The sequence below is a fragment of the Vombatus ursinus genome, unplaced genomic scaffold (genome assembly GCF_900497805.2).
Source record: "Vombatus ursinus unplaced genomic scaffold, bare-nosed wombat genome assembly UNPS02014935.1, whole genome shotgun sequence".
In the NCBI taxonomy this organism is placed as follows: domain Eukaryota; kingdom Metazoa; phylum Chordata; class Mammalia; order Diprotodontia; family Vombatidae; genus Vombatus; species Vombatus ursinus.
Genome location: NW_020954713.1, coordinates 1246799 through 1271974, shown reverse-complemented (window position 1 = coordinate 1271974; position 25176 = coordinate 1246799). Strand labels below are relative to the sequence as shown.

Sequence of the window (25176 nt, the reverse complement as noted above, 5' to 3'; positions counted from 1 at the left end):
TCACTTAACCTCTGTTTGCCTTAATCCAGTGGAGAAAGAAATGGCAAACCATTCCTGTATTTTGGCCAAGAAAACCCCAAGTAGAGTTGGACACAACTGAACAACAAACACTATATTAATGTTATTAGTATCATTATTTCTTTTCAGCCTTGTATTTGAATAGGATTGAGACCTGTTAGCATTTTGTTTGCTTTCCTCTGGACACACTCCAGCTTGCAAATGTCTCTACTGACATACGGTGCCCAACACAGAAAACCGTACTACAGAGGCCGTCTGCCAGAGCCGATGAGAGAGAATAGCACTTCACCAGTTCTGGACACTGTGCCTCTCTCCATGAAGCCTGAGTTTAATTGCATTAGCTGTTTTGGCTTCCATGTCACCCTGCTAACTCATATTGAGCTTGCAATCCACTAAAACCTCCTGACCATTCTCTCCTGCCCCCACACCATTGTCTAGCTTGTAAAGTTAATTTTTTGAACCCAAATATAAGACTTGACATTTGTTATGATTAAGTATCAGATTCAGCCCAATATGCTTCCCTATCAAAGTCTGTTTGGATCTTAGGTTTATCAACCATGTTTGCTATCCCTCTCAGCTTTGTATCATCTATCAATCTGATGAGCACTGTAGTCTATGCCTTTACACAAATCACTGATAAAGATATTAACAACACTAGGGTAAAACCACCGAGCCTTAGGACTCTCTGCTAGAAACCTTCCCAGTTGATACTAAACCATTCATAATGACTCTCTGGATTCTGCAATGCAACCAGTTGAGTCTACCTAACTATACTACCATCTTCTAGCCCATATCTCATCTTTTCTATAAGAATACCAAGAGACAATAAAGGCTTTGCTAAAATCTATGAATATGAATATAAATATAAAATTCTCCTGATCTATGAAAATAGTAATATTATATAAAAAATAAAAGGAAATGAGCTTAATCTTTATGAAAGGCTTTTGATGGAACGATAGAGCCCATTGTGATTACCACTCCTTTCTCCTCCCTCCTGTGCCTCTCTTTACACCATACATCATGGAACTAACTACATTTCAAGGTATTTGTAATGTATTGAATCAAGTTTTATATACTTTATTTAGCACTAAATTCCCAACCTTCTCCCCTGAAAAAGGATTAGCTATACTCAATAGAAAAATCTTGGTTTAAGCACTTGGGTTTAAGGCACCTACAGAAACAATCATTAATAAGTCCATTATGTTCGTTAAGAGCTCATTTTATTCCTTCTGGGGTGATCTTTAAAACACAGAAACTTTTATAAAGTATGACACCATAAAAGAAAGTGCAGATATGAAGATAGCCTCCCAAGATCTTAGCAAACTCCTCCTAGGGCAAGGGCAATGTGAAACATGAATTGTCTTTGAGTGACTCTAGAACAGGGCATGTAATTAACCTCAGATGAGATCAAGCTGCCAGCTTCAGTACTGAAGCTTAAGACCAAGTCTGTCAACATAATATACAGAAATTTTATGCAAGGAAATTGAAAAATATGTACATATACAGAATATACTCCACTTAGTGTATATATTGTAACAAAGTCAACCCAGATTTGGGTGAAGGAGCTAGTTGTGTCCTTCCTTAAAAAGCTGAGCCTTCCAAACCATTTCTCAAGATCCTGGGCCAGGCGACAGTGTGATCAGCTTTCCTTCTTCCTCTGGAGTCCCAAAATGCCAGCTGATTTCTTTAGGCTGGACTCCTCTCTGGATTACGGTCTCTTTGGAGCCTCTCTCCCAAGAGCTACCAGCTCCAGGGCACTCACACAGTAGTTTCTTCTGCTGTTTTCTTGAGGAGCATGGCTGACAGCAATGAATGTTGGGCCGTCTTGCAGTTTTCAGAGTCCAGAATCATTAATCGGACTTTTTGATTAGTCCTTCTCCATTCTGAATACAGCTGGCAATGGTAGCGGAATGAAACCTAGAGAACAAGAAAGAGAGCTCATGGTACAGGGTTCTTTACTTTCGGACCCAAAGAGGGAATCTTGATAAAGAATTACATAGCATCTCAATAGTGGAGAGGAAGCAACGGCCAACTATTCCAACCTGAACTTGAACAGGAATCCCTTCTTTAACTTCCCTAAGAAATCATCATATAATCTTTGCTCAAAGACCTCAAGTGAGAGGGAACCCATTACCTCCTAAAGAAGTACCTTCTACTTTTGAACTGCATTAGTTATGATGAAGTTTTTCCTTTCATTGAGACTAAATCTGTTCTTCTGCAACTTCCATCTGTTACTCCTAGTACCAGGGTATTAGTCCCTAATTCTTCTTCCACATGATAGTCCTTTAAATTCTTGAAGACAGCTATCATGTCTCTCTGTAATGCTTTTCTCTTCCATGCTAAAAATCCCTAAAGTTTCTCCCATTGATCCTTGTATGGCACAGTCTCTAGTCTCCTAACTATCCTGTTTTCTTTCCTGATTAAGCTGGATCTGTTCCAGCTTAATAGTAGTATCTTTTCCAAAAATGTGGTGACCAGGGCAAAGTACAGCATAATGATCACCTTCTTCTTCTGGACGTTATCCTTCTCTTAAGCTTAGGAAAAATAACCTTTGTTGCCTGCCATATCACACTGTTGACTAATACTGCGCTTGCAGTCCACCAAAACCCTCAATTCTTTTTTCAATGAACTTGTCTAGCCACCTGTCCCTCTTCATCCTATATTTGCACACTTAATTGTTTTGAAACCAAGTAAAGTGGTTTCACCAAGTGAAGGTGGTTTTACATTCAGCAAAGAGAAAAAAAGGAAAAAAAGCTAAATTAGGGAAAGACAGGCGTTAAACCAGTCTTGTTTTGTCAAGAGTGGAAATGCCAACTATTGGGTTGTAAGAATAGGGAGCCAAGATAAAGGGTCCTCAGCTACCTCTTAATTTTTCCAAAGTAAAGCTAAGGCTAGGTGTAGGGTCCTGCAGGCTTTCGCCATATAAGTAGAGTGAATACTTTTTAGGGGGAAATTCCAATCTACTAATAGCCACATGGTTACTATAGGGCTAGAAAACAAGGGTAGGGCCTTGGTAAATAAAATGGTATTAAAGTATTCCTAAAAGAGGATAAGTGCTAAGGGAATCTATCCTAGGAAAGACAAAGGTTTCCCTCCAAGTCCAAGCTCATACAGGAAGCTCTTTGTATGCTTATACAGAGAATCTTGAGGTTGAAGAGTCAGGTTACTTGCCTCATCACCCTAGTTGATAGTGTAAATAACCTGCCCCTCCAACTCCTCCTCTAATTATCTTACATTTACTTGTGTACGTGTATCCCCTAGAATATGAACTCCTGGGGAACAGGCACTACTTATCATTTTTGTTTGCCTTGTACATAGTAGGTGTTTAATAAATGTTTGATGAACTGAACTGAGTTAACCAATCCACTGAAATTGTTTGGGGGGTGGAGGGAGAGTGCAGTTCTTCTCACAAATGCTACTGAACAACTCACTTGAAAATGGGGGAGTTGGACTAGAAAAATCCCTGCCAGCTCTCACATTCTAGACTATGTGAACCTCTGTGGCAAGTGGCAACATAGGCATACCTGGGTTTAATTCTTGCCTCTGATACATACTAGCAGGGTGACCACGGGAAAGGCATGTAACTTTCCAGCATCCCCAAATGATATAAGTTCCTGACTTGCATCAGTGCAGGGAGTTTCCACATAAAAGGAGTTCCTTATACTGATGAAATCACAGTATTTGAGTCCAAAAAACCTCAACCTAGACAGAAAAGTATAACCTATACTGGGCAAATTCCATACTTTTAAACAGACCTTTACTCAAGATGAATATCAGTTTATAGCCTGGGAATATTTTGAAAAACTAGCTGGTTTCCTTCACCTTTCTGTGTCACTCCTGGAAAGCACAGCTACCACCCACCTGTATGAATTCCACTGTTCCTAACCCAAGGAGAAGGCAGATTAGGGTACTGGTGGGTGCAGATTAGACCCTAGCCCAGTGCATGACCAACAACAGGTTTAAGTTGCATGAAACCAGAGTTCACATCCAGCTCAGTTAGTGGATGTTTACAGTGCCTTTATGTAGACAAAGTATGCCTAGAGCACTGCAGTCTGGCCAATTTTGAAATATAGTTACAAAGTGGTAATAAACAATAACACCCTTTAGTTTTCCTAGGATACTAAGGCCTCAAAGCCCATTCCATGATTAGGATTGTCCCATTTCTACTGAGATAGGGTAGTAAAGAAAGAAAAGTGTCTTCAGGATGCCTTATCATAATCTTCTACATACCAAGAACATCCTGTAATCCAGAAGGAAGAGTTTTTAGTCCCATCTGAAATCAACTCTTTCTCCGTAAGCCAACATAGTCAAAGAAACTAATTTGGAAAGTGTTTACAAATCTTACTGATATGTCCTATCTCTTCATCCCTCCAACCAACATCAACCCTATCCAGGAATTTATAGGGAATTAATATTCCTGATCTACTTTCCTAGCAGAATTAAGAGTACTTGGCTCTTAATTCAGAGTATATGTGGTAGGATTGCCAAGCCTTAAAGAAAGATGCTAGCTGCTGAGAATAAGCAGACAGGCTGTCATCTGAGCACCAAATGTACTCTCTTCCTGCTTAGCCATTTGCAGTAATCCTGTTGGATCGACCTTTGATTGTCATAAGATTTCCTTTCTGTCTTGTAATGTTGTTTACAGGATACAAAGGCCCTAGAAGCAGTGAGATACTTGATATAATGGAAAGAGCATTGTCCTAGGGTAGTTAAGAGATCCTAAATGTTAGCTTTACTTCTGCCACTGGTTAGGTATGTGACCAGAGACACTCATAGTTTATCAGGAGAATGAGGAAGTCAAATGTCCCCTTTATTGAGGGAAGTGGAACGATTGCTGACTGAACATCAGAAGACCTAGGTTCTCCTAGAGTTACCATTATTTAAGTAGGTAGCACTGGGCAGATCACTTAACATCTTGACTTCAAGTTTTCTCAGTTATATAATGCAGAAATTGGACTAGACAATCAAAATCCCTTCTAGCTCCAACTTTATGAGTGACTTTAGCCAGGCAAAAAATCCCGCAGCCTGTCTTCATCACATTTTTTCAGGCAGCTAGGTAGGAGAACATAAAGAACACTAGTACAGGGACCAGAAGGTCGAGGTTCATAGTTTGCCCCTCTATCTGTATGACCTTGGGCAAGTCATTAATTTCCCTGTGCTTCAGTTTTCTCCTCTTTAAAATAAAGATGATCATATTTCACTATCTCCCTCCTATAAATTGTTAAGAGGCTCAGGTGAGATAAACATACCTAAAATGCTTTCAGTAAAAGGCCAGTTGATGACTCCATAAAAATCTCATCTGGAAAAACCTGAGATTATCATAGATTGAAGATTTAAAACTGAAAGGGCTTTAGAGACTATCTAATCCAAGCTCTTCATTGTACAAATGAACAGACTTAAGGCCCAGAAAAGTTAAGTGATTTGTGAAATGTCACACAGGAAATAAGTAGCAGAAAGGGATTTGAACTCAAGTCTTTTGGCTCCAAATTTAACCCTCCTTCCACTGCACCATGTTAAATGACTGTGGTTAAACTGTTAAAACTGTTAAAATACTAACAAAAAAATTAAAATTTCACTGCATATTAAATTTAATTACTCTTAGGACCAACCTACAGACCACCTAGGGATCCCTGAGGATCATAATTAGTAAACATCTGAACCATGAGGCTACCAAAGGTCTGTTTTAGTCATCACAACCTCAAAGTAAGAAGGTACTGTGTTCATATTTTTATTGATAAAAGTATGGGTCAGAAACTAGGTAAATTTCTGTTTGTCTATGGGAAATGCCCATATACTCACTATGCATAATAGAGGAAAGGAAACCTGGTATGGGAGAATGGATGCCTAGTTTTATTAGCCAGCCTCAAGTTGACTGTAAAGCCTAAAGAAGGAGATTGCCCGTTTAGGAGATTGTCAAGGGGCAGCTAGCTCTGCTGACTCACCAATGTCCAAAGGATGTAGATAGTAAAAAGTGCTAAAGTGAGAGCAATAAGTCCCACAGCCTCCAGCCTGCTGTTAAACTGTAGGTGATCCTGGGCCCCTCGAAGGCAAAGCCAGCCTGAGATGGCAGCAAGGGGTGTGATGAACAGGAAACACACCATGTCACAGAAAAGGGTCCTCTTCTCATTCCTGGGCCCAGGGTCCTTCAGCCACTAACAACAAAGGAAAAGTTATAAACCACTAAGAAAAGAAACATCACTTTCCCCTTGTGTTCCCCCAAATAATAAAATACCTAATTTATTTAGCATAAGTCTATTCTCAAATCTCATTAATAATTTAAAGCAGCTAGGGAGGTAGGGCCTACACTGACCACTTCTAGGAGTTAAAGGTTTAGAGCAGCAGTTCTTAAAATTGTAGGTCTTAGGACCCTTTTACAGTCTGAGGACCCCTTTACACTCTTAAAAACTGAGGTTCCTAAAGTGCTTTAATGTGGGTTATATCTATAAATAGTTACCATATTAGAAATTAAAACTGATAAAAAAATTTTAAAATATTTATTAATTTTATAAAACAACAAATCCATTATATGTTAGCATAAATAACATTTTTATGAAAAAATAATATTTTATAAAACAAAAAAATTATTGAGAAGAATGGCATTGTTTTACATGTTTTGCAAATCTCTTCAATATCTGGCTTAAGAGAAGGATAGCTGGATTCTCATATTTATTTCTGTATTCCATTTGTTGTGATATGTTGTTTTGGTTGAAATATATGAAGAAAATACCACCTCACAAAAATATGTACAAGTACACTCTAAAATGGAAGAGTATTTTAAGAGGCAAATGATGTCTTAGTAACATCATGAAAGTATTTTTGACCTCAGGGATACCCTTGAAAGGGTCTCAGGGACTTTGGGTCCTTAGATCAGATTTTGAGAACTTCTGGTTGGGATGAATTAGAAATGAGCTCTTTAGAAAAATAATTCAAGGACTTGTACAAAATGCTGTCATGTGACTCACTCTACCCAACAGAACACTCGGTCTATGAGGAAGTGGGGAATAAAAGAAAGAAGAATGAGGGACATAGTAGGCATTTGAATACTAGAATAGAGGGAAGATCACAGGACAGAAAACCTGGGTTCAATTCCACTTGCTAGCTATGTGACCATGAACAAGTCATTTGAATGGAGCCTCAGATTCCTCATTATAAGATGTACTACCTGCCCCACAGGAAACTTGTAAGGCTCAAATAAGATAATCAAATAAGTTCCAAGATAAGTTTGGAACTAAATCAATATATAAAGATTACCCTCAAATGAGAGACACACTCTCTTGCAGCTTCTGTTTTAAGGTGAGTACATATACACGAATTCACGTCTTCAAAGACACCAATCAGAAACAAAGATGCATATTAAAGGAGTGGTTTAGTCAAATGAGAAAGACGGATGGCACCTAATATTTATATTTAGTTAATGATTTTTCCTCTTCTACAGAGGGCTAGGTCAGGTGAAGAAAGAGAGATAGTAAAGCTGAGTGAAAATACATGCGAAAATAGTATAACAATGGCAGAAGAGATGGTAAGGCTAGGCAGAATGATAGCATCTGAGGCTGTAGTTAGACCCATCACCAGTTCCAGACAAAACTCTGGAGCAAGTGCAAATTCATCCTTCCTCTTTCCCTACCTAGCCTTTGGGGTACAGTCCAGTCACCTGCAGCCTATACCACAAGATCAATATATCTATCTTCTGGTTATGTCCTATGTCCAACCAATCCTAACAGTTCCGGAATTAAGCCATTGTCTATTCGAGTAGCTGTCCTTTAACCCAGATAAAAGGGTAGTGATTCTGGTGAACAGACATCCAGTGCGTCTGATCCTTTTTATCCTTTCTCAGTGCCTATCATCAAAATTTCTCTAGCACGTCCTGGGCCATTGGACTCCTGGTACCTATGTCTATCAGTTGACAGAAACAGAGATGATTTCACCCTCAGCTAAGGACTTACTACAGTTTGCCCAAGTTAGTAATCAGCTTTTTTGGGAGACCTGGCACCTAGTGAAGCTACTCAGGACCCATGACTTCATAGCATATAATCAAGACTGTAGAATCTCCCCCGGGACTCAATCTGCTTCTTTAATCAGTATCAAATAGTGGTGGTCATCTCTAAAGATTGGCTTTATTCCCTCAGATAAACACTTTCCCTGGGTAAGCATCCAGGATTGAGAACCCCCAAATGTGATCTGAAAGCTAAAGATCTTACACATTTCACAAGTTGGCTTTCTCCAGTCCCTTCTTACAGTAATTCCCTTCATTGTACTTTATCCTCCAGCCAAACTAGTCTAGTCACAGAATCACAGAAGATCAGATTTAGAAGCCACTCTGGAGGGCATGTCATCTGAACCCCTATCTCAACAAGAAGCTGCCCTACAATATACCCAACAAGTGGACAACTAGGCTTGGCTTCCAGACCTCTAATGAGGGATAATCCAATACCTCTAAAATCACTGTTCCCTGAATATATCCTGTTCTTTTTCATCCGCATGCCTTTTGTTCATACTTTCCCTTATGTCTGGAATATCCATCCTGTTGACATCTTACCCATCTTTGAAGGTCCACCTCAAATGCTACCTCTTCTATGAAGCCTTGTGCAGGTAGAAGTCAATCCCTCTACCTGCACAAATGATCAAATTCCATCCTGTCTTCTCCAATAGAGATAGCCCTTTCTGTCGTCCTTACTCTCTCACTTATCTTCAATCTGCTGGCTCCTTCCCTACTGCCCACAGACATGCCCTTGTGTCTCCTCTATCCTCAAAATACCCCTTACTTGATCACTTCCCTGCTATCTCCTATATTTTTTCTGCTCTTTATGGCTAAATTTCTTTAGAAGGCTGCCCACAGTTGGTGCCTTCACTTTCTCTCCTCCCACTTTCTTCTTAACCCTTCCCTTACAATCCAACTTCTGATCTCATCACTCCATCAAAACCACTCTCTCCAAAGTTACTAATGATCTCTTAGTTGCCAAATCCAATGACCTTTTCTCAATCTTCATTTTCCTTGACCTATCTGCAGCCTTTGACACCATCCATGACTCTCTTTTGCAGATTTGTGGGACATTACCTTCTCCTGGTTCTCCTCCTACCTTTCGGACCATTCCTTTTCAGATTCCTTATCCATATTACACCTACTAACCATAGATGTCCCACAGGGCTCCCTCCTGAGTCCTCTTCTCCTTCTATACTATTCGTTTGGTGATCATATCAGTTATCATGTTTTTAATTATCATCTCTATGATCCTCTCTGATGATTCTCAAATCTACCTAACCAGCCGTAACATCTCTGCTGACCACCAGTCTTGGATCTCCAACTGCCTTTCAGACATCTCAAACTGGATATCAAGTAGACATCTTAAATTCAATATTTCTAAAACATTATCTTTCTCCCTACACTGTCCCTCTTCCTAACTTCCCTATTAGTATCAAAGGCACCCCTATTCTACCAGTCCGCCAAACTAGCAAAAACCTCACCTCCCATATCCAATATAGTGCCAAGAACTGTCAATTTCACCTTTACAACATCTCTCAATGTTTCCATTATTCCTCTGATGCTGCTACCACCCTGAGGCAGGCCCTCATCACCACACACCTGGACTATTGCCATAGCCTACTGGTGGGTCTGCCTGCCCCAAGTCTCTCCCTTCTTCAATCCATCCTCCATTCAGCTACCAATGTAATTTACCTAAAGCATGGGTCTAATTATGTCACACATACTCCCTACCCCTCACACAGTAAACTCTAGGGGATCCTTATATTCTCTAGGACTGTAATTCTTTGTTTGGCATTTAAAGCCCTTTAAAACCTAGCCCCCTCCCTTTTCCTCTCCCCTCCCCCCCACCCCTACTCTTCAATCTAGAGATACTGGCCTCCTGCCAGTTCTATGAATATATTCCATCTCTCTCTTCCAACCATTTTCTCTGGTTGTCCCGCATGCTGGAATGCTCTCATTCCTCCACTCTGACTACTGACCTCCCTGGCTTCCTTTAAGTCCTACTTTCTACAAGAAGCCTTCCCTAACCCCTCTTAATTCTAGTTCATTCTCTTTGCTAAGTATGTCCTATTTATCTGGTATGTAGCTGGTTTGTACATATTTGTTTGCTAAGTCTATTCCCCATTAGATTGTGAGCTCCTTGAGGACAAGGCTGTCTTTTTGCTTTTCTTTGTATCCCTAGCACTTAGCACAGTGAATAGCACATAGCAGGTACTTAATAAATGCTAACTGTCCTAGTCTCTCAGTTGGAAGTACTCTTTCCTCTTCTCTCAAAGTACTTTATGCTTCTCCCTATACATTTATTGTAATTTAATTTGTATTTTATTTATCCTTGTGGAAAGTAGCATGGTGTAGCGGAAAGAGCACTGGAGCTAGAGTCAAGGAACTTGCATTCTAATCCTTGTTCTGCCACTTACTACCTGTGTGACCTTGAGCAATTCACTTCACTTTTCTGAGTTATAGTTTCCTATTCCCCTCTAATATTAAGATACTATGATCATTTCTTAATTGTGAATTTCTTGAGGAAAAAAGACTATGTCTTATTTATTCTTGTACGTAGCGCCTAGCAGACAATTAATACTGAATGAATGAATTTCCCCTGAGGAAATGTCCAAGAGGGGGACAGGTACTGGAATAGTTCAAAATCTCCAGTGTTAAGATTGTTTGGTAACAGGGCACTGATCTCAGTGTTCACCAAAGTAACTAAACTAGATTCTTGGATTTTCCTTCTTCCACTGAGGCTGTCAAGAAGCCTCATCTACTTTTTCATCATCTGTCTTATCTCAGTAAAACAAACAAAACAATCCCTGCTGGCCCAGGACAGTACCTCTGTGAGGGGCCGGGGCCGCCTCTCCACCACAAATTCTGTGTGGCACAGCTCGCAGTAACTAGTGTTGGAGGAAGAAAGCCATTTCTCCAGGCAGCTCTTGTGCACAGTACCCAGCGTGCCTGTGCAATCACAGGGCGACAACAGCACCTCCCCACTGGACCCTTCATGGCAGATTCGGCAGATGGGTCCATCACTAAGGACAAAAAACAAAACACATCATCACAAAGGCTTAGAACTGAGTGTACTCGTCTCTCAATTGTGGAGTCCTTGTGAGGAATGTGCTTTGTAAACTGTAAAATGTTATTTATATAAATGTTAGTCACCATCACTATCATCATCTTAAAGGTCTGGCATTATCCTTGCAGAAAAAAACCAACAAGAATTCTGGAAAGGCCTGTCCTATGGGTTCCTGCCTTGGGCATGGATTCCTTTGAGCACTGTGATAAACTGAGTGGGTAGTGACATGTAGCTGGACTAGAATGCAGTGTTAGGACAACAAGCAATTGCAAATCCTCAAGCACCTAAAATGAAAGTGTATCAGTAGCTAGAAGTACCCCCTCATTTACAGATAGAAAAGCTAAAGTCAATAGGGGGTGAGTATCTTGCCTAAGACCACAGCAAAAATTAGTGGCAGAGGGAGACTAGAACTTAGGTCTGACTCCTACAGCTTCAACACCTTTCATTGCTGCCTTCACTCCAGAAATCTAGTCAAGATCAGATATTTTCGTGACTGTTCATTTGGTGGTAGGAAATACATCTGGAATATAACTTGGAGAAAAAAGTCATTAAGAACCCCTTTAGTTTCACCCTCCCACCTCTTAGGATCATAAATTTAGAGCTGGGGTTCTTAACTTGTGGTCTATAAACTTGGTTTGTAAAAAAATATTTTGAGCTGTGTGACCCTGGGCAAGTCACTTAACCCCAATTGCCTAAAAAAATTTTTTTTTGATAATGATATTTCAATATAATTGGTTTTCTTTGTAATCCTATGTATTTTATTTTGATTTTAAGACATTACTCTGCAAAGGGGTCCATGGACCCCTGATCTGGTCCAATCCCATCATTTTACAGTGAGAAACAGGGGCGAAGAGAGATCACTTGCCCAGGGACATGTAGATCGTAAATAATAGAGTTGGGATTTGAACTCCTGTCTGCTGACTTTAAATCTAGCACTCTTTCTACTATACCACATTACCCTGATATGGAGAAAAATTAAAAAACACAGACTCTCTGTTTTCTGCACAGGAGACAAACTCTAAGTAATATAATTAGGATTGCATATTGCAATAAATTAGAAATTTTGCATATTAACCTTCAAAGACTGACAATGATCATTCTTTTTCTCTGAAGATTTTTGGTCAAAAAAATTTTTTGGGGGGTGGGGGGGCTTTTTTAAACAGAAGACATGGGGAGAAGGGGAAAAATGGTGTACATAAAGAATAGTAGTGCCATAAGTAACTTGTAACTTTATATATGATTTCCCAGTATGCCTTTAAAAAAAATGCATCTCTTAGAAAATCTACCTTGGTTTTCACACAAAATAAAACCGATGCAGCTACAATTAGGAGGAAAAGTTAACTGAGAAAAAAATCTTTGTAACTAGTTTCTCTAATAAAGGCCTCATTCCCAAGATATATAAGGAATGTATTCAAATTTATAAGAATAAGAGCCATTCCTCAATTGAAGGTCAAGGTATATTAATAAGTAAAGTAGTTCTCAAAGGAAGAAATTAAAACTATCAACAGCCATATGCTTTTGGGGGGGGGAGGGGCTAGGGCAATGGGGTTAAGTGCCTAGGGTCACACAGCTAATGTCAAGTGTCTGAGGCTGCATTTGAACTCAGATCCTTCTGACTCCAGGGCTGTTGTTCTATCTACTGCACCATCTAGCTGCCCCCAGCAGCCATAGGCTTTTTAAAATTAGGGTTTTTTCCCCCCATCAATGAAAATTTTCTTTCTCTCTTGAATTTCTTTCCTTCCTCCCACTGAGGAAGAAAGAAAAACAAAACTCCTATTTCAAACATGCATAGTCAAGCAAAAGAAATTCTCTCATTGTCCATATCTGAAAAAAAAACATGTCTCATTCTTCACTCTAAGATCTATAGGTACCACATTTCATCATATCATGAAGATTGTAGAATCATGGCTGGGCATTGTGTTGATTCGAGTTCCTAAGTCTTTCAAAGTATCAACAGCTATGTATGTAGAAAATGCTCCAAATCACTAATAGTTAGAAAATACAAATTAAGGCAACTCTGAGGTGTCACCTCAACCTCATCAGATTAGCAAAGATGATTAAAAAAAGAAAATGACAAATGTTGAAGGGGCTGCTGGAAAATATGCATATCAATGCACTATTAGAGTTATGAACTGGTCCATCCATTCTAGAAAGCAGTTTGGAGGCGTGCCCAACATGTCACTAAAATGGGCATATCCTTTGACCCAGGGACACCATTTTTAGGTCTATAATTCAAAGTGATCAAAGAAAAAGGAAAAAGATCCACATGTAGAAAAAAATATTTATAGCAGTTTTTTAGTTTTTTTAGTAGTAGCAAAGACCTAGAAACTAAGGAAGGACTCATGAGCTGGGGAATAACTGAACAAATTATGATATATGAATAAAATAAGATACTATTGTGCCATAAGAAATTATGAAAAGAATCATTTCAGAAATATCTGAGAAGACTTGTATGAATGATACAGAGTGAAATGAGCAGAACTAGGACAAAACTATACAATAACAAGACTGTGAAGACAACAACTTTGAAAGATAAGAACTCTGATCACTATAAGGACCAACAATGATTCCAGAGGACCAATAATGAGGTATGCTACCCTCCTCCAGACAGAGAGATTCAAGATGCAGAATGAGACAGACATTTAAAAATATGAACAATATAGGAATTCGTTTGGCTTGAGTATGAATATTTGTTACGATTTTGCTGTTGTTTAACCCATTTTAAGGAGGGTGGAAAAGGGAGAGAAAACAAATGTTTGTTCATTGAAAAATAAATTTAAAATGAAAACAACAACTAAAAGAAAATCTCTCCCCACACACACAGCAGTACCTATCAAAATACTACCCATCCGTCAAGGCCAAGCTTAAACATCACCTTGTTTGTGGTGCCTTCCCTCAGCCTTCCTGGCCCACATCTTACTAAATGTTCTCTCTACTCTGAACTCTCATAACACTCTGTTCTATGTAGTACAGACTATAATTGCTTTATAATTACTTGTGAAGTTGTTTCTCCTACCAGACAGACTATAAGCTCTTTGCAGGCCTGGATTGTATTCTTTTCATATTTGTAATTCCCATAACATCAAGCACAGTATCTTACATGTATATTCAATAAATGGTCACTGAATTGGAAGTCAATACAGATCTGGCCTTATTGGTTTTTTTTGTTTGTTTGTTTGTTTGTTTGTTTTTAAGGCAATTGGGGTTAAGTGACTTGCCTAGGGTCACACAGCTAGTAAGTGTCAAATGTTTGCTCTGAGGATGGATTTGAACTCAGGTCCTTCTGACTTCAGGGTTGGTGCTCTATCCACTGCAACACCTAGCTGCCCCTGGCCTTGTTGTTTTTAAAACTAAACTGAAGTTTCCAGCCTTACATTGAGTTTCTAGCCAATGCTTCCTTCAGGATCTTTATAGCATTATACCTTTGTTTTTAGCTTCCTACTTTTAGTCCTATCCCTATCAGAATTCTACAGATGGCTACTACTTGAAGGAGAACTACTCTGGAATTAATTCAGAATGATAACTGGTTGATGAAATAAATGATAACCTCGAGAGAAAGGTTCATGATAAGCACCTTGCAGAGCCTAAGATATTTAAACAAACAAGCAAACAAAAACTTTAGGCAAGTGGTTTCAAAGAACTCACAGAGAAGATAAGTATGGGGGCAGCTAGGTGGCATAGTGGATACAACACCAGCCCTGGAATCAGGAGAACTTGAGTTCAAATCCAGCCTCAGACACTTACTAGCTGTGTGACCCTGGGCAAGTCACTTAACCACAATTGCTTCCAAAAACAAACAAACAAAAAACAACTAGCCTTATAAGGGGCAGCTAGGTGGTGAAGTGGAGAGCACCAGCCCTGGAGTCAGGAGGATCTGAGTTCAAATTTGGCCTCAGACACTTGACACTTGCTAGCTATGTGACACTGGGCAAGTCACTTAACCCTATTGTCTACCCAAAAAAAGAAAAGAAAAAAAAGAAAAGATAAGGATGATCCCAAGGCCAGAGACTCTAAAAGAAAAGGTACTAAAAAGGAAAGGTGCTCTCAAGAACAGAATTCTAATGACAACAATTGCAAATCATCCCAATGAAGAAAGAAAGAAAGGAAAAGACTTCTAAACAGACTCAGACCCACATGGCTGCACAGATTTATTCAGTGAGCTCAGACACAAAAGATGAGAAGACAGCGGCATTTAATCAAGGAATACAAAAAAATTAGTGAGCCTATAAAAGCTTTAATTTTAAAAATCTAAATCCCAAAATGACCTAAGCCTTGTGAAACATAAAGACAATAACAACAACAAAAGACTTTTGGAACAATTATGGGAACAAGAAGAAGGGAGGAAGAGTTTTACAGCTTAATGTTAATAGATAATGGAAACAAGGCAGAACTATCCAATTCCTATTTTACTTTTGTCTGCTTTCTTTTGACTTGAAAGGATTAGATAATTACTGGTTGGGAATTGATTGACATGATGAGAAGGAGTTGGTAAGAAAGCAAATAACTACTTTAAGTGAATCTTCAAGCCCAGGCAAAAAGCATCCTGTTGTTCAGTCACGTCTGACCCTTCGTCACCCCATTTGGGGTTTCTTTGGCAAAGATACTGGAATGGTTGACCATTTCCTTCTCCAGCTCATTTTACAGATGAGAAAACTGAAGCAAACAGGGTTAAATAAGTGACTTGCTCAGGATCACACAGCTACTAAGTGTCTGAGGCTGGATTTGAACTCAGGAAGATGAATCTTCCTGACTTCAGGGTTGGCACTCTATCCACTGTGCCACCTAGCTGTCCCTAAAAAGCATCCTAGGGTATTGAAATTACTAACAGTTATGATAAAGGAAGCACTATATCAGTAATCTCTGAAGAATTATAGAGGAAAGGAGAGGTTCAAAAAGACTAAGAACAGGAAAAATATCCTTTTTTTTTTTTAAAGGACATAGTGATCATTTGAAACCATATGAATTCCTTAAAAACAAATCACACAATTAAGTCCACTTCCTTCTTTGATAAGGCTGATCTTATCAGATCAGGGAAGAGTAACAGACATAGTGTAGTGTCTTCATTTGCCTTCCCCAATACATCTGGCAAAGTTAGTAGGTCCGAGTGGCCAAAATAGATAGATGCTCACTGAGCATGGTAAAGTGGATTTATGTATAGTCATTTGAATGTTCACATTCAAGAGACTGGACTAACATCAAACAGCAGAAAGCTCTCTGGCGGCCTCCTGTAGGGCTGCCTTCTTGGGTAAATTCTGTTGGATATTTTATCAATAACCTGATACTTTACAACATGCTAATCATAATATGTACAAATAACATGAAGCTGAGAGGAACAGTTAATGTGTTGAATGATAAAATCAAGATTTGAAAAGATGGGCTATGTTTAACTAGATGAAATTAAAAAGGAAAAAACAGAGACTCTCAGTTTCCCATAGTTTGAAGGAACCTCAGAAATTACCCATTTTCATCTCTACTCAAAGTGTAAATCTCATTTATAACATTCCTGGTAAGTTGGAATCCAGCCTCTACTGAAAGGCCTTCAGTGACAGGGAGCTTACTAGTCCCAAAGAAGTCAACCACATCTCTGGACAACTTTAATTGTGAAGAAACTTTTCCACACAGGGAGGTAGATTTAAGCTCAATATAATTCCCATCCCTTGGTGCCAATTCTGCCTCTTTTCAGAACCAGGCACAAGAAGGTTAATCCCTTTTTCCCCAAAAGCCACAAGAATATAAAGCCTTGAGGCAGCTAGGTGGCACAGTGAATAGAACACCAGCCCTGGAGTCAGGAGGACCTGAGTTCAAATCCGGCCTCAGACATTTGATACTAGCTGTGTGACCCTGGGCAAGTCACTTAACCCCAATTGCCTCATCCCCCCAAAAAATATAGAGCCTTATCTCCCACTAACTCATACATAAAATATAACCTCCAGTAAAACTGAACTCCTCTCCATTTCCCAAAACCCTTCACCTTTTTCCACTTCTCATGCTACTCGTATTATCTGGAAGGCTGCAACATTTGTCCCCTATACCTCCACCCCACTATCCTTCGAGGTTCAGCTTCAATGATACCCATTCCGTAATACTGTCACTTGTCATTCCATTTGGAAGTGATCTGTTCCACCTCTGACCTTCTTTAATATTTTTATTATAGTTCTTGTTCAGGGCCCTTATCATATTCTGCCTTATACTTATTCATATACATTTCAAATCTCCCCTAATAGCTCTTTGAAAGCAAGAACTATTTCTTAAACAAATTTGCAACCTCTTCAACCCCTCCAGTATCTTGAATGGGGCCCAGCACATAGCATGTGCTTACTAGATATTTATAAATAAATGAATAGTAACATTTCATTTTCTGAGTAACAGCCTGGTCATAGATTGAATTAGTGAGGTAACACTGTGGCAGGATAATAAAAATATCACAAAATACAAACTCTGCTTCCTTAGAGTAACTCCTACAATTATCTAGCAATTTAATCCTCCAATAAGTCTAAACTTCTGAAATAATCTTTAACAGATAATGACAGCTAGCCTTTACAGACATCATCAACCACTTGGAACATTCCTTTACTTCTTGATGGCAAACAGGCCAATCACAACAAGTCAGATGGGATCTTTAAGACTTCATCTTCTCAGCTGCCTTGTTACTTCCTGCTCAGGGACTGTTTCTTTGATGCCAAAGACCTATTTTACATAATTCTGGGTTCAGAGAAGTTCCAGAATGTGAAAAGATACCTGAGGTTTTATTACATATTCAGAGTTACCATATAAAGGACAATGAGATTTCTAGTCTCCATTAGAAATCAAATGAAATAATATATGTAAAGCACTTAGCATAGTGCCTTGCACAAATAAGCACTTAATAAATATTTATTTCCATCCTGCCACCACCACCCCACATCAATTCACTAAACACAGAATAAGAGGAAACAGGTTTTATACTGCGTCAAGAAGGACATAGGTTGGAAATAAAGGAAGAATTTCCAAGCCAATGAAGACTGTCGAAATACTACAATATAATATTCAGCGGAACTTATAGTATTTCTCTTTAAAGTTTCAAAACAGGATTGAGTCTTTTCTTAATGACAGGATCTTAGCATTAGAAGTGGCATAAAGGTGATCTTATTCAATGCTCTCTACAATATATGAATTCCTCTATAACATTCATGATAGATATTTATCCAACCTCTACTTGAATATCTCTAGTGAAAGAGAAACCACCCACTCCTAAGGCAGTAATTCCTTTCTTCTCCCCCCTGCCCTGAACAGCTCTAGTTTGTTAGGAAATTTTTCCTAATATTGAGCTGAAATCTGATTCCCTGGAATTTACTCCTATTGGTCTTTAGTAATGCTCTCTTGGATTACATAGAACAAGTCTGCTTCTTTTCCACATGAAAACCTTTCAGATATTTGAAGATAATGATCACCCTGCACCACCACATACATGTAGGCATTACTTTGTCTAAGCTAAACATTCCCAATTATTTTAATTTATTCTCATATAAAATGACTATCTTGGTCGCTTTTTCTCCAATTGTACTCCAGCTTATCAATGGCCCTACTAAAATGTGGTATCCAGAACATAACACAATGTTTTAGGTGTCACATAACCAAGTCAGGAGGGTGGCAAGATTATGGCTTCCCCTAATCTGAACACTAGACTACTATGTTGTACTTCTATCTGAGATGGTTTGGGTATAGTCTTATGCAAAAGCAAAGAGAAATCAGGACACCAATTTATAAATAAAATTATACTGACAAACAACTCTGAAAGACAAAAACTGATCAACAAAATGACCAACCATGATCTCAACAGAGCCACGATGAAACATGCTGTCCACATGTTTCTTCTGAAAAACAGTGGCAGTAAGGTGATGATCTCACGGTGCTGAGTGAGACTTTTTTTTAAAATATGGACTTTTTTTGGAACTTGTTTTCCTTGACACTGTGTTTTTGTCACAAGGGTTTTGTTTTTCTTTCTTTTTCAATGGGGGGGTAGAAGGGAGAGAAGATGGATTTTTTGTTCATTGAAAAAAAAAAAGATTTACATTTTAAAATAAGCAAAAGCAAGAAGCAGACTCTTTTAGCACTTAGTAATTAAGAAAGCCAGACCTTGACATATTAAAATGGCTTGACCTTCCCCAACTGTGGTCCTAAAATTGTCCTTTTTATTAACTAGGTTTTGGCTCCAGCATTTTCAAATCTGTATTCCAAATGGGCTCATCAAGATCCAGGTGGGGTAGAAGGAAAGAACCTTAGAAGACCAATGTGCTAATACCCATAAATCTGATTAATTTCACAGTTCAGAAGGCTTTATTGTGTATCAGTGTGGTGTCATTTCTATAATTTCAATAGGTTTTCTTCTTTTGAGATGGATGAGAAGATATTTATGAAGATCAGACACAATGTATCCCAGACTCAAGAAACAGAGAAATGCAAGATGCAGATTACAAAAGAGCACAAACATCAATAATATTCATCAGTCACCCAATTAATTCACTGGCTCTTTTAGTATGACAAAGTAGAGAAAGAAAATGATCAGTGATTTATGGCCTTTAGGGAATAAAATTCCCTAAGTTTTTATTCTTACAACATGCCAATTTCCCACTCCTTCTCAAATGTGCCTTATTGCATAGACAAAAGTTTTTTTTTTTTGTTAAACTACTCTGAGATAAACTGAGTTTCAATTATTGACTTTTGATACTACCACTAAGCTAATTAAAAGTACCCTAGAGGTTGCAAGTCAGAATTGACAATTACTGCCTTGTTCTGCTATTGGATCAAGAAGAGAATGATGGGCCTGTATCCTCTTCTAGCCATAAGGGGAAAATACTTTTGGATAAAGTCCCAACACACTTCTGTAGAATCAGAAGGCTGGATCATCTGCTTCCAGACACAACTGGGGGGGAAGTTTTACCTTTGCGTGCCTAAGGCTTTGATGACAGTTGAGAGGAGCCGGCCATCCTTGGCTGTTACCTGGGTCACATATTGCGGATGCCCAAGGTCCGGGTCGGCCACGATCTTAGAAAAGGCCGTGTTTCCAGTACAGTCACACAGTGAGCCAGGGAGATGACAGCAGTCGCCTGTCGTCATGGCAACAAGGGACACATAGGCCTTCACAATTGGGGTTCCATGATCACAAGAGCCTGCAAAGAAACCAGCTGGAGCTGAAGTCCTACAAAGGCGCTAACCTTTCTGTGGTTTACTGTCCTGGGCCCTCCCTGTATGTACTTTCCTGCCCCAACCTCAATCCCTGAACAGCTCAACCATGCTCTCTAAGTAACAACTATTCTCATTAAGTTATTACGAATTCTTCTGGATCCTCAAACACCCCACCCCCCAGACCAGGCAGCTATAATCTGGGGAGTTATTTCAAAAAATTTTCCAAATTTTTCCTTTCCTTTTAAAATATAGGTCCCAGGTTCAGCTAGAAGGGAACTTAGATATCATCTAGTTCGATACACTTATTTTTACAGATGGAAAATAACTTGCTCCAAGGCTGCATAAAAAATTATTGGTACATAGCATGGTAATAAGCACCAGGAAACTTCCTAGAATTTAGTCAGACTATACACCAACAGCAATAATATTCATAACTGTTCACATTTATATAGGTCTTCGTGGTTTACAAAACACAAAGCTCTATAAGATAGGCAGTAAAAGTATCATTATCCCTCTTACACAAGTGAAGAACCTGAAGCTCAGTGAAGGCAAGTAAGTTGCCCAATGTCACACCACTAGAAGTGTTAAAGCTAGAAGAACTCAGGTCTCCTGATTCCAACTCCAGTACCCCAACCAGCATAAGGGGATGTTTTCAAGAAGCACTGAGTTTTCAAAAATCCACTTGGTTTCCATCTCACACCTTGATGTTTTGATCTGACTCTAATTCTTAGAAATAAAGCATCAAAAGTACAGTCCTGTTTCCAGCATCAGCAAAGCTTCCTACATGAAAGAAAGAGAAAAAAAACTGCAATTCCCTTATTTCACCAGACTGCTCACTGTGTTTATGGGAGAACAGAATCCAGGAGGGATCTTGATTAAACCATGCAAGTCTAAACCACACATACCTTAATCCAGAGATACCCTAGGATATCTAAACCAACTGATCCTGTACTTAATGTCTTTTTCTTCCCTAGAGGCTGCCAATGCTTTGAGTGTAACTAAGAGCACATATCAGCACAGAAAAGGGGTTAATCTAGGCTTCAGGGTAAGCAGGTCACCACATTATCTAAGCCTAGAAAGAGCTTAGTAACAAAGACAAAGCAAAGGGCAAAACACTCAGTGGATTTGGGTAAACCTGAAATCTACCAAGTAAACAAACCAATTCTATCATAATCCCCTTTACTCTTAAACCTGTTTGGGACATAGCTCATAGCCAGAGAAGATACCTACAGGGTAGACAAGTCTTCAAGGGTTCCTGGGCACTTTGGGTGTGTTCCAGGTCTGGGCCTGCTCTCAGATGAAACCATGATCTTTCTGTGGGTGTTTGTGAGAATATTTAAATGACTGGACCATCTACCCTGTCACTAGGTTACATTTAACTTGTCATATGTGTTATCATGTAATTGTTACCCCAGGTATAGCTCTAAGCAGACAATCAAAAGTGAGGGCAGGGACAATGTAGCGTATACCTCTTTACCCTGCTTCATGGTACAGAGCTGAGTACCTCAATATTTACTGAATTAAGTTGGAATCCAGAGATCTGGGTTCTGGTTGCAGCTCAGTCATTAACTATGTGACCTTGAACAAGTTATTTCATCTCTCTGAGACTTAAATTTTGTCATCTATAAAATTGCAAAAAAAAAAAAAGAAGAAATTTGGGCTGAGTAATCTCTAAAACCTCAACTAGGCTACAAAACCTGTGTTTTTATTAATGGGCTTTGTTTAGCTCCTTGCAGATATTTCTCATGATTTTCTACGGAGTAAGGTATTAGAAGATGTACTTCAAAGAGTAAAGGAGACAAATGAGGAGAGGAAAGAAAAGAAAAACAGTAGAAAAAGAAAATCTTTAATGGAAGGAGTAAGAGGGGAGACAGGACAGCTGAGATTTTAGGAGCTCTTCATCATTAGCCTTGATGTGTGACTTCCCAAGAAGAGCTATGCTTTTGATCTACTTCCATTCACAAGATGAGGCTTCCATAGTTTCTGAGATTATCCTTGCTCTGTACCATTCCGTACATTTTGCACATGAAGGAATTAATCAATGTTTGTTAAATGTATGCATTAATGAATGGAAGACATGCTTTCTAGATGCCTTGCCAACCTGGTTTCCTTCCCTTGGACACAATCCCTTTAAAAATGTGCCATCCATCAGCAATTAGGATACAGTTGAACAAATAATGGCACATGAATTCGATGGAATATTACTGTGCCATAGGGAATTATTAATATGAAGAAGTCAAAGAAACAGGGATAACCTTATATGAGAAAATACTGACTAAAGAAGACGAGTCAAAAGAATAATGTGTAGTGACTGCAACAATGTAAATAAAGTCAATGTGGACAGGCAACAACACCAGTCAAATGCAACAATATTAGTACCATATTGCCAAAGTTAAAGGACGCACCCCTTCTTTTTGTTCATTGAAGCCATGTGGATAAAGTGCTACACTTGGAATCAGAAAGACTTGGATTCATATCCCACTTCTGACACTAGTTGTATGACCATAGGCAAGTCATTTAGTCTCTGAGTCTCAGTTTTCTCATCTGTAAAATAAAAATAACATCATATATACTTCCCATTTCACAGTATAACTGAATATGAGTATAAAATACTTTTGCAAACTTTGAAGTGCTAGATAAATGTCAGTTATTAATAAGTGATAAACTTTTCTCAAATTTTTTTCAAAAGGGTTTCTGTGTTAATAAGTATTTGTTTTGTAAAAATAAAATTCATCAATGAATTTTAAAAAAAGTTAAAGTGAGGGCATCTAGAGCACAGAGGAACTTCCAATTATCATTAATCAAATTAGGCCTTTTTTTGATTGCCTAAACACCCATGACTCATACTGACCTGGCAGTCCACTAAGTCCTTCATCCTTTTTCACTAGAACTGTATCTCTTTATTACACATCGGTAAAACTGATTTAAAAAAAAATCCTAAAGACAAAGTTTAGCTCAAGCTAACTTCGCTTTGTTAAACTTCTACCAGTCTAGCTTTGTTGAATTCCAATTCTGTCATCCAGTCAACTGACTATCCCTTCCAACTTTGTGTCATTTCTAAATTTGATAAGCATGCCATTTGTCCCTTAAACGGAGCCACTAATAAAAACATTGAAGGGAGGAGTGAGTCTTGTGGCCGACAACAGACACCTCCCTTCAGGTTAAAATAGATTCTTTAAGCTTTAAGTCTCCAGGACCCTTCCTTCAACTTGGAGGATGGGGGTTGGGGGAGTGGGAAACATTGCAGGTGACAGCCTTGGAGAGGTTGTGGAGGCACTGTTGGAAACTCTGCCTGGTTAACAGAAACATTGCCCAATCGTGGCCTTGAGGATGGGGAGGAGGCACTCAGGTCACAACCTTGGTTGTGGGGGAGAAGACTATCTTGGTCAGGTAGGGGTGTTGACAATGAACTTGGCAAAAAGCACCTACTATGTACTAGATACTGTTTAAAACGCTGGCACTGTGAGGTAGGAGGTGGAACTACATATCACAACTTTAGATAGTGGGAAGACAGGTGTGCGCGCCAGGTGGGGGGCACACATTAGGTCAAGGCCTGGGGGTGCGGGAGGAGACACGACAGGTCACAGACTCGGGGTGGGGGTAGGCAGACACGCCGCAGGGAGCTGGAGAAGGGGAGGGCGGACACACGCAGCAGGCCATGGCCAGGGGCGGGGTAGTCCCGGGCATCCGCTGGGAGTGGAGGGTGAACCCTTTGCAGGTCACGGTCACGGGGAGGGGTCATGGCCGCCGATGGGAGGGGGTCAAGGGGACACAGCAGGTCACTCCCTCGGTGGGGTAGGGGAGGAAAGCCACTTCTCGTCCTTCACCACGCCGAGGGAGGGACACTGCTCAGCAAGGGGCGGCGGCTCCAGACCGGACACCGCCCCGAGCCGACCTGGAGCCGGGAGTAAGGAGGCCTCGGCCCCGCCCGGGCCCAGTTCCGGTCAGCCACCGCCCCAACCCGGCTCGCCTCTTGTCAGACACCGCCCCAGCTCCAGTCAGGCCTGGTCCTGGCCTAGTCTCTGGTTCCGGTCAGACACCGTCGCGGCTCCGGTCAGGCCTGGCCTCCCCTCCTGTCAGACACCGCCCCGGCTCCTGTCAGGCCTCGCCCGGGGCCCCGTCGGGCACCACCGCAGAGAAGCAGCGGCTCCCGCCTCCCCCCTCCCGACAGCTGAGCCTGAGGACCCCGGCCCTACCTGGTCCCGCGGGCCGGGCCGGGACGAGCCGTACCGCCCAGGGCTCCACTCAGCGCGGCGGCGGCGGCCCCGGCCCGTCCCGTCAGCTCCAGTCTGGTCGCGGCTCCGGGGCCAGCCCGGCAGCCCTTGATCCTGCGTCCCGGCCCTGGTCTTCCCTCCGCCCCCACTGACAGCTCCCGCGGCCAATGGAGACAGTCACTGGCGAGGCGCGGGCCAATAGACGCCCAGAAAAGCTGCACACAGGCGGGGCGTGGAAAGCGTCACGGACGGTTGCTCGCGCCCGGTCGCCCGATGTCTCCGCCCCGCGCATGAGGCTCCACCCCCAGGTCCGGGAAATCTTGGAGCAACTGCAATTAGAACGGGACCGCACGCGCCTGCTCAGAAGGGCCGGGAGGAGTAGGGCATGGAGCAGTCCAAGAAGCCTGGCTGGAAGAGATCTGTCCACTAGACTTGGGTTCAAGCCACGTCTGTTACTTGGAGTGCGTGACGTCTGGCAAGTTACTTTCTCTGGGGCCTCCGAAGACTGTCTACTGACCAACTTTTTCTCCCGGCTGTCATAAACATCATGATGATATCTGCAGCTCGCTTTTTCATAGCGCTTTAAAAGGTTTACAGAATGCTTCCCACGTTAGAATGATCTCCCTGGAAGGGCTTTATGGTGGTTCAGAACCAGTGGTTTTAGATTCTGGGCTAAAAGGAAGCGATTCAAACACCTTTTTACTTCCATAGCATTATAGTCCTCCCTCCAC

At 40.5% G+C, this 25176-nt stretch overlaps 1 protein-coding gene across 2 annotated transcripts; it reads right to left on the bottom strand.

Moving 5' to 3' along the window:
* Positions 1-1221: 1221 nt before the first annotated feature.
* On the bottom strand, positions 1222-22725 carry MARCH2 (membrane associated ring-CH-type finger 2). Of its 2 annotated transcripts, XM_027844194.1 has the most exons (5): positions 22637-22725; positions 19987-20215; positions 10827-11022; positions 5961-6170; positions 1222-1935 (listed from the first exon to the last, which is right to left on the bottom strand). In XM_027844194.1, the coding sequence occupies exons 2-5, from the start codon at positions 20160-20162 to the stop codon at positions 1777-1779; spliced, it is 741 nt and encodes a 246-aa protein (XP_027699995.1). In that variant the 5' UTR covers positions 20163-20215; positions 22637-22725; the 3' UTR covers positions 1222-1776. The 2 variants fall into 2 exon arrangements, with proteins under 2 accessions (XP_027699995.1, XP_027699996.1); XM_027844195.1 differs by lacking the exon at positions 5961-6170.
* Positions 22726-25176: the final 2451 nt, after the last annotated feature.

What these genes read in the sequence shown, in the direction of transcription:
- MARCH2 (XM_027844194.1), bottom strand. Translation starts at nt 20,162, where the DNA reads ATGACGACAGGCGACTGCTGTCATCTCCCTGGCTCACTGTGTGACTGT. An exon ending in AAAGCCTTAGGCACGCAAAG is followed by an intron (nt 11,023 to 19,986) that starts GTAAAACTTCCC and finishes TTTTGTCCTTAG; the next exon opens with TGATGGACCCATCTGCCGAA. An exon ending in GGCCCCGGCCCCTCACAGAG is followed by an intron (nt 6,171 to 10,826) that starts GTACTGTCCTGG and finishes CTTTGTTGTTAG; the next exon opens with TGGCTGAAGGACCCTGGGCC.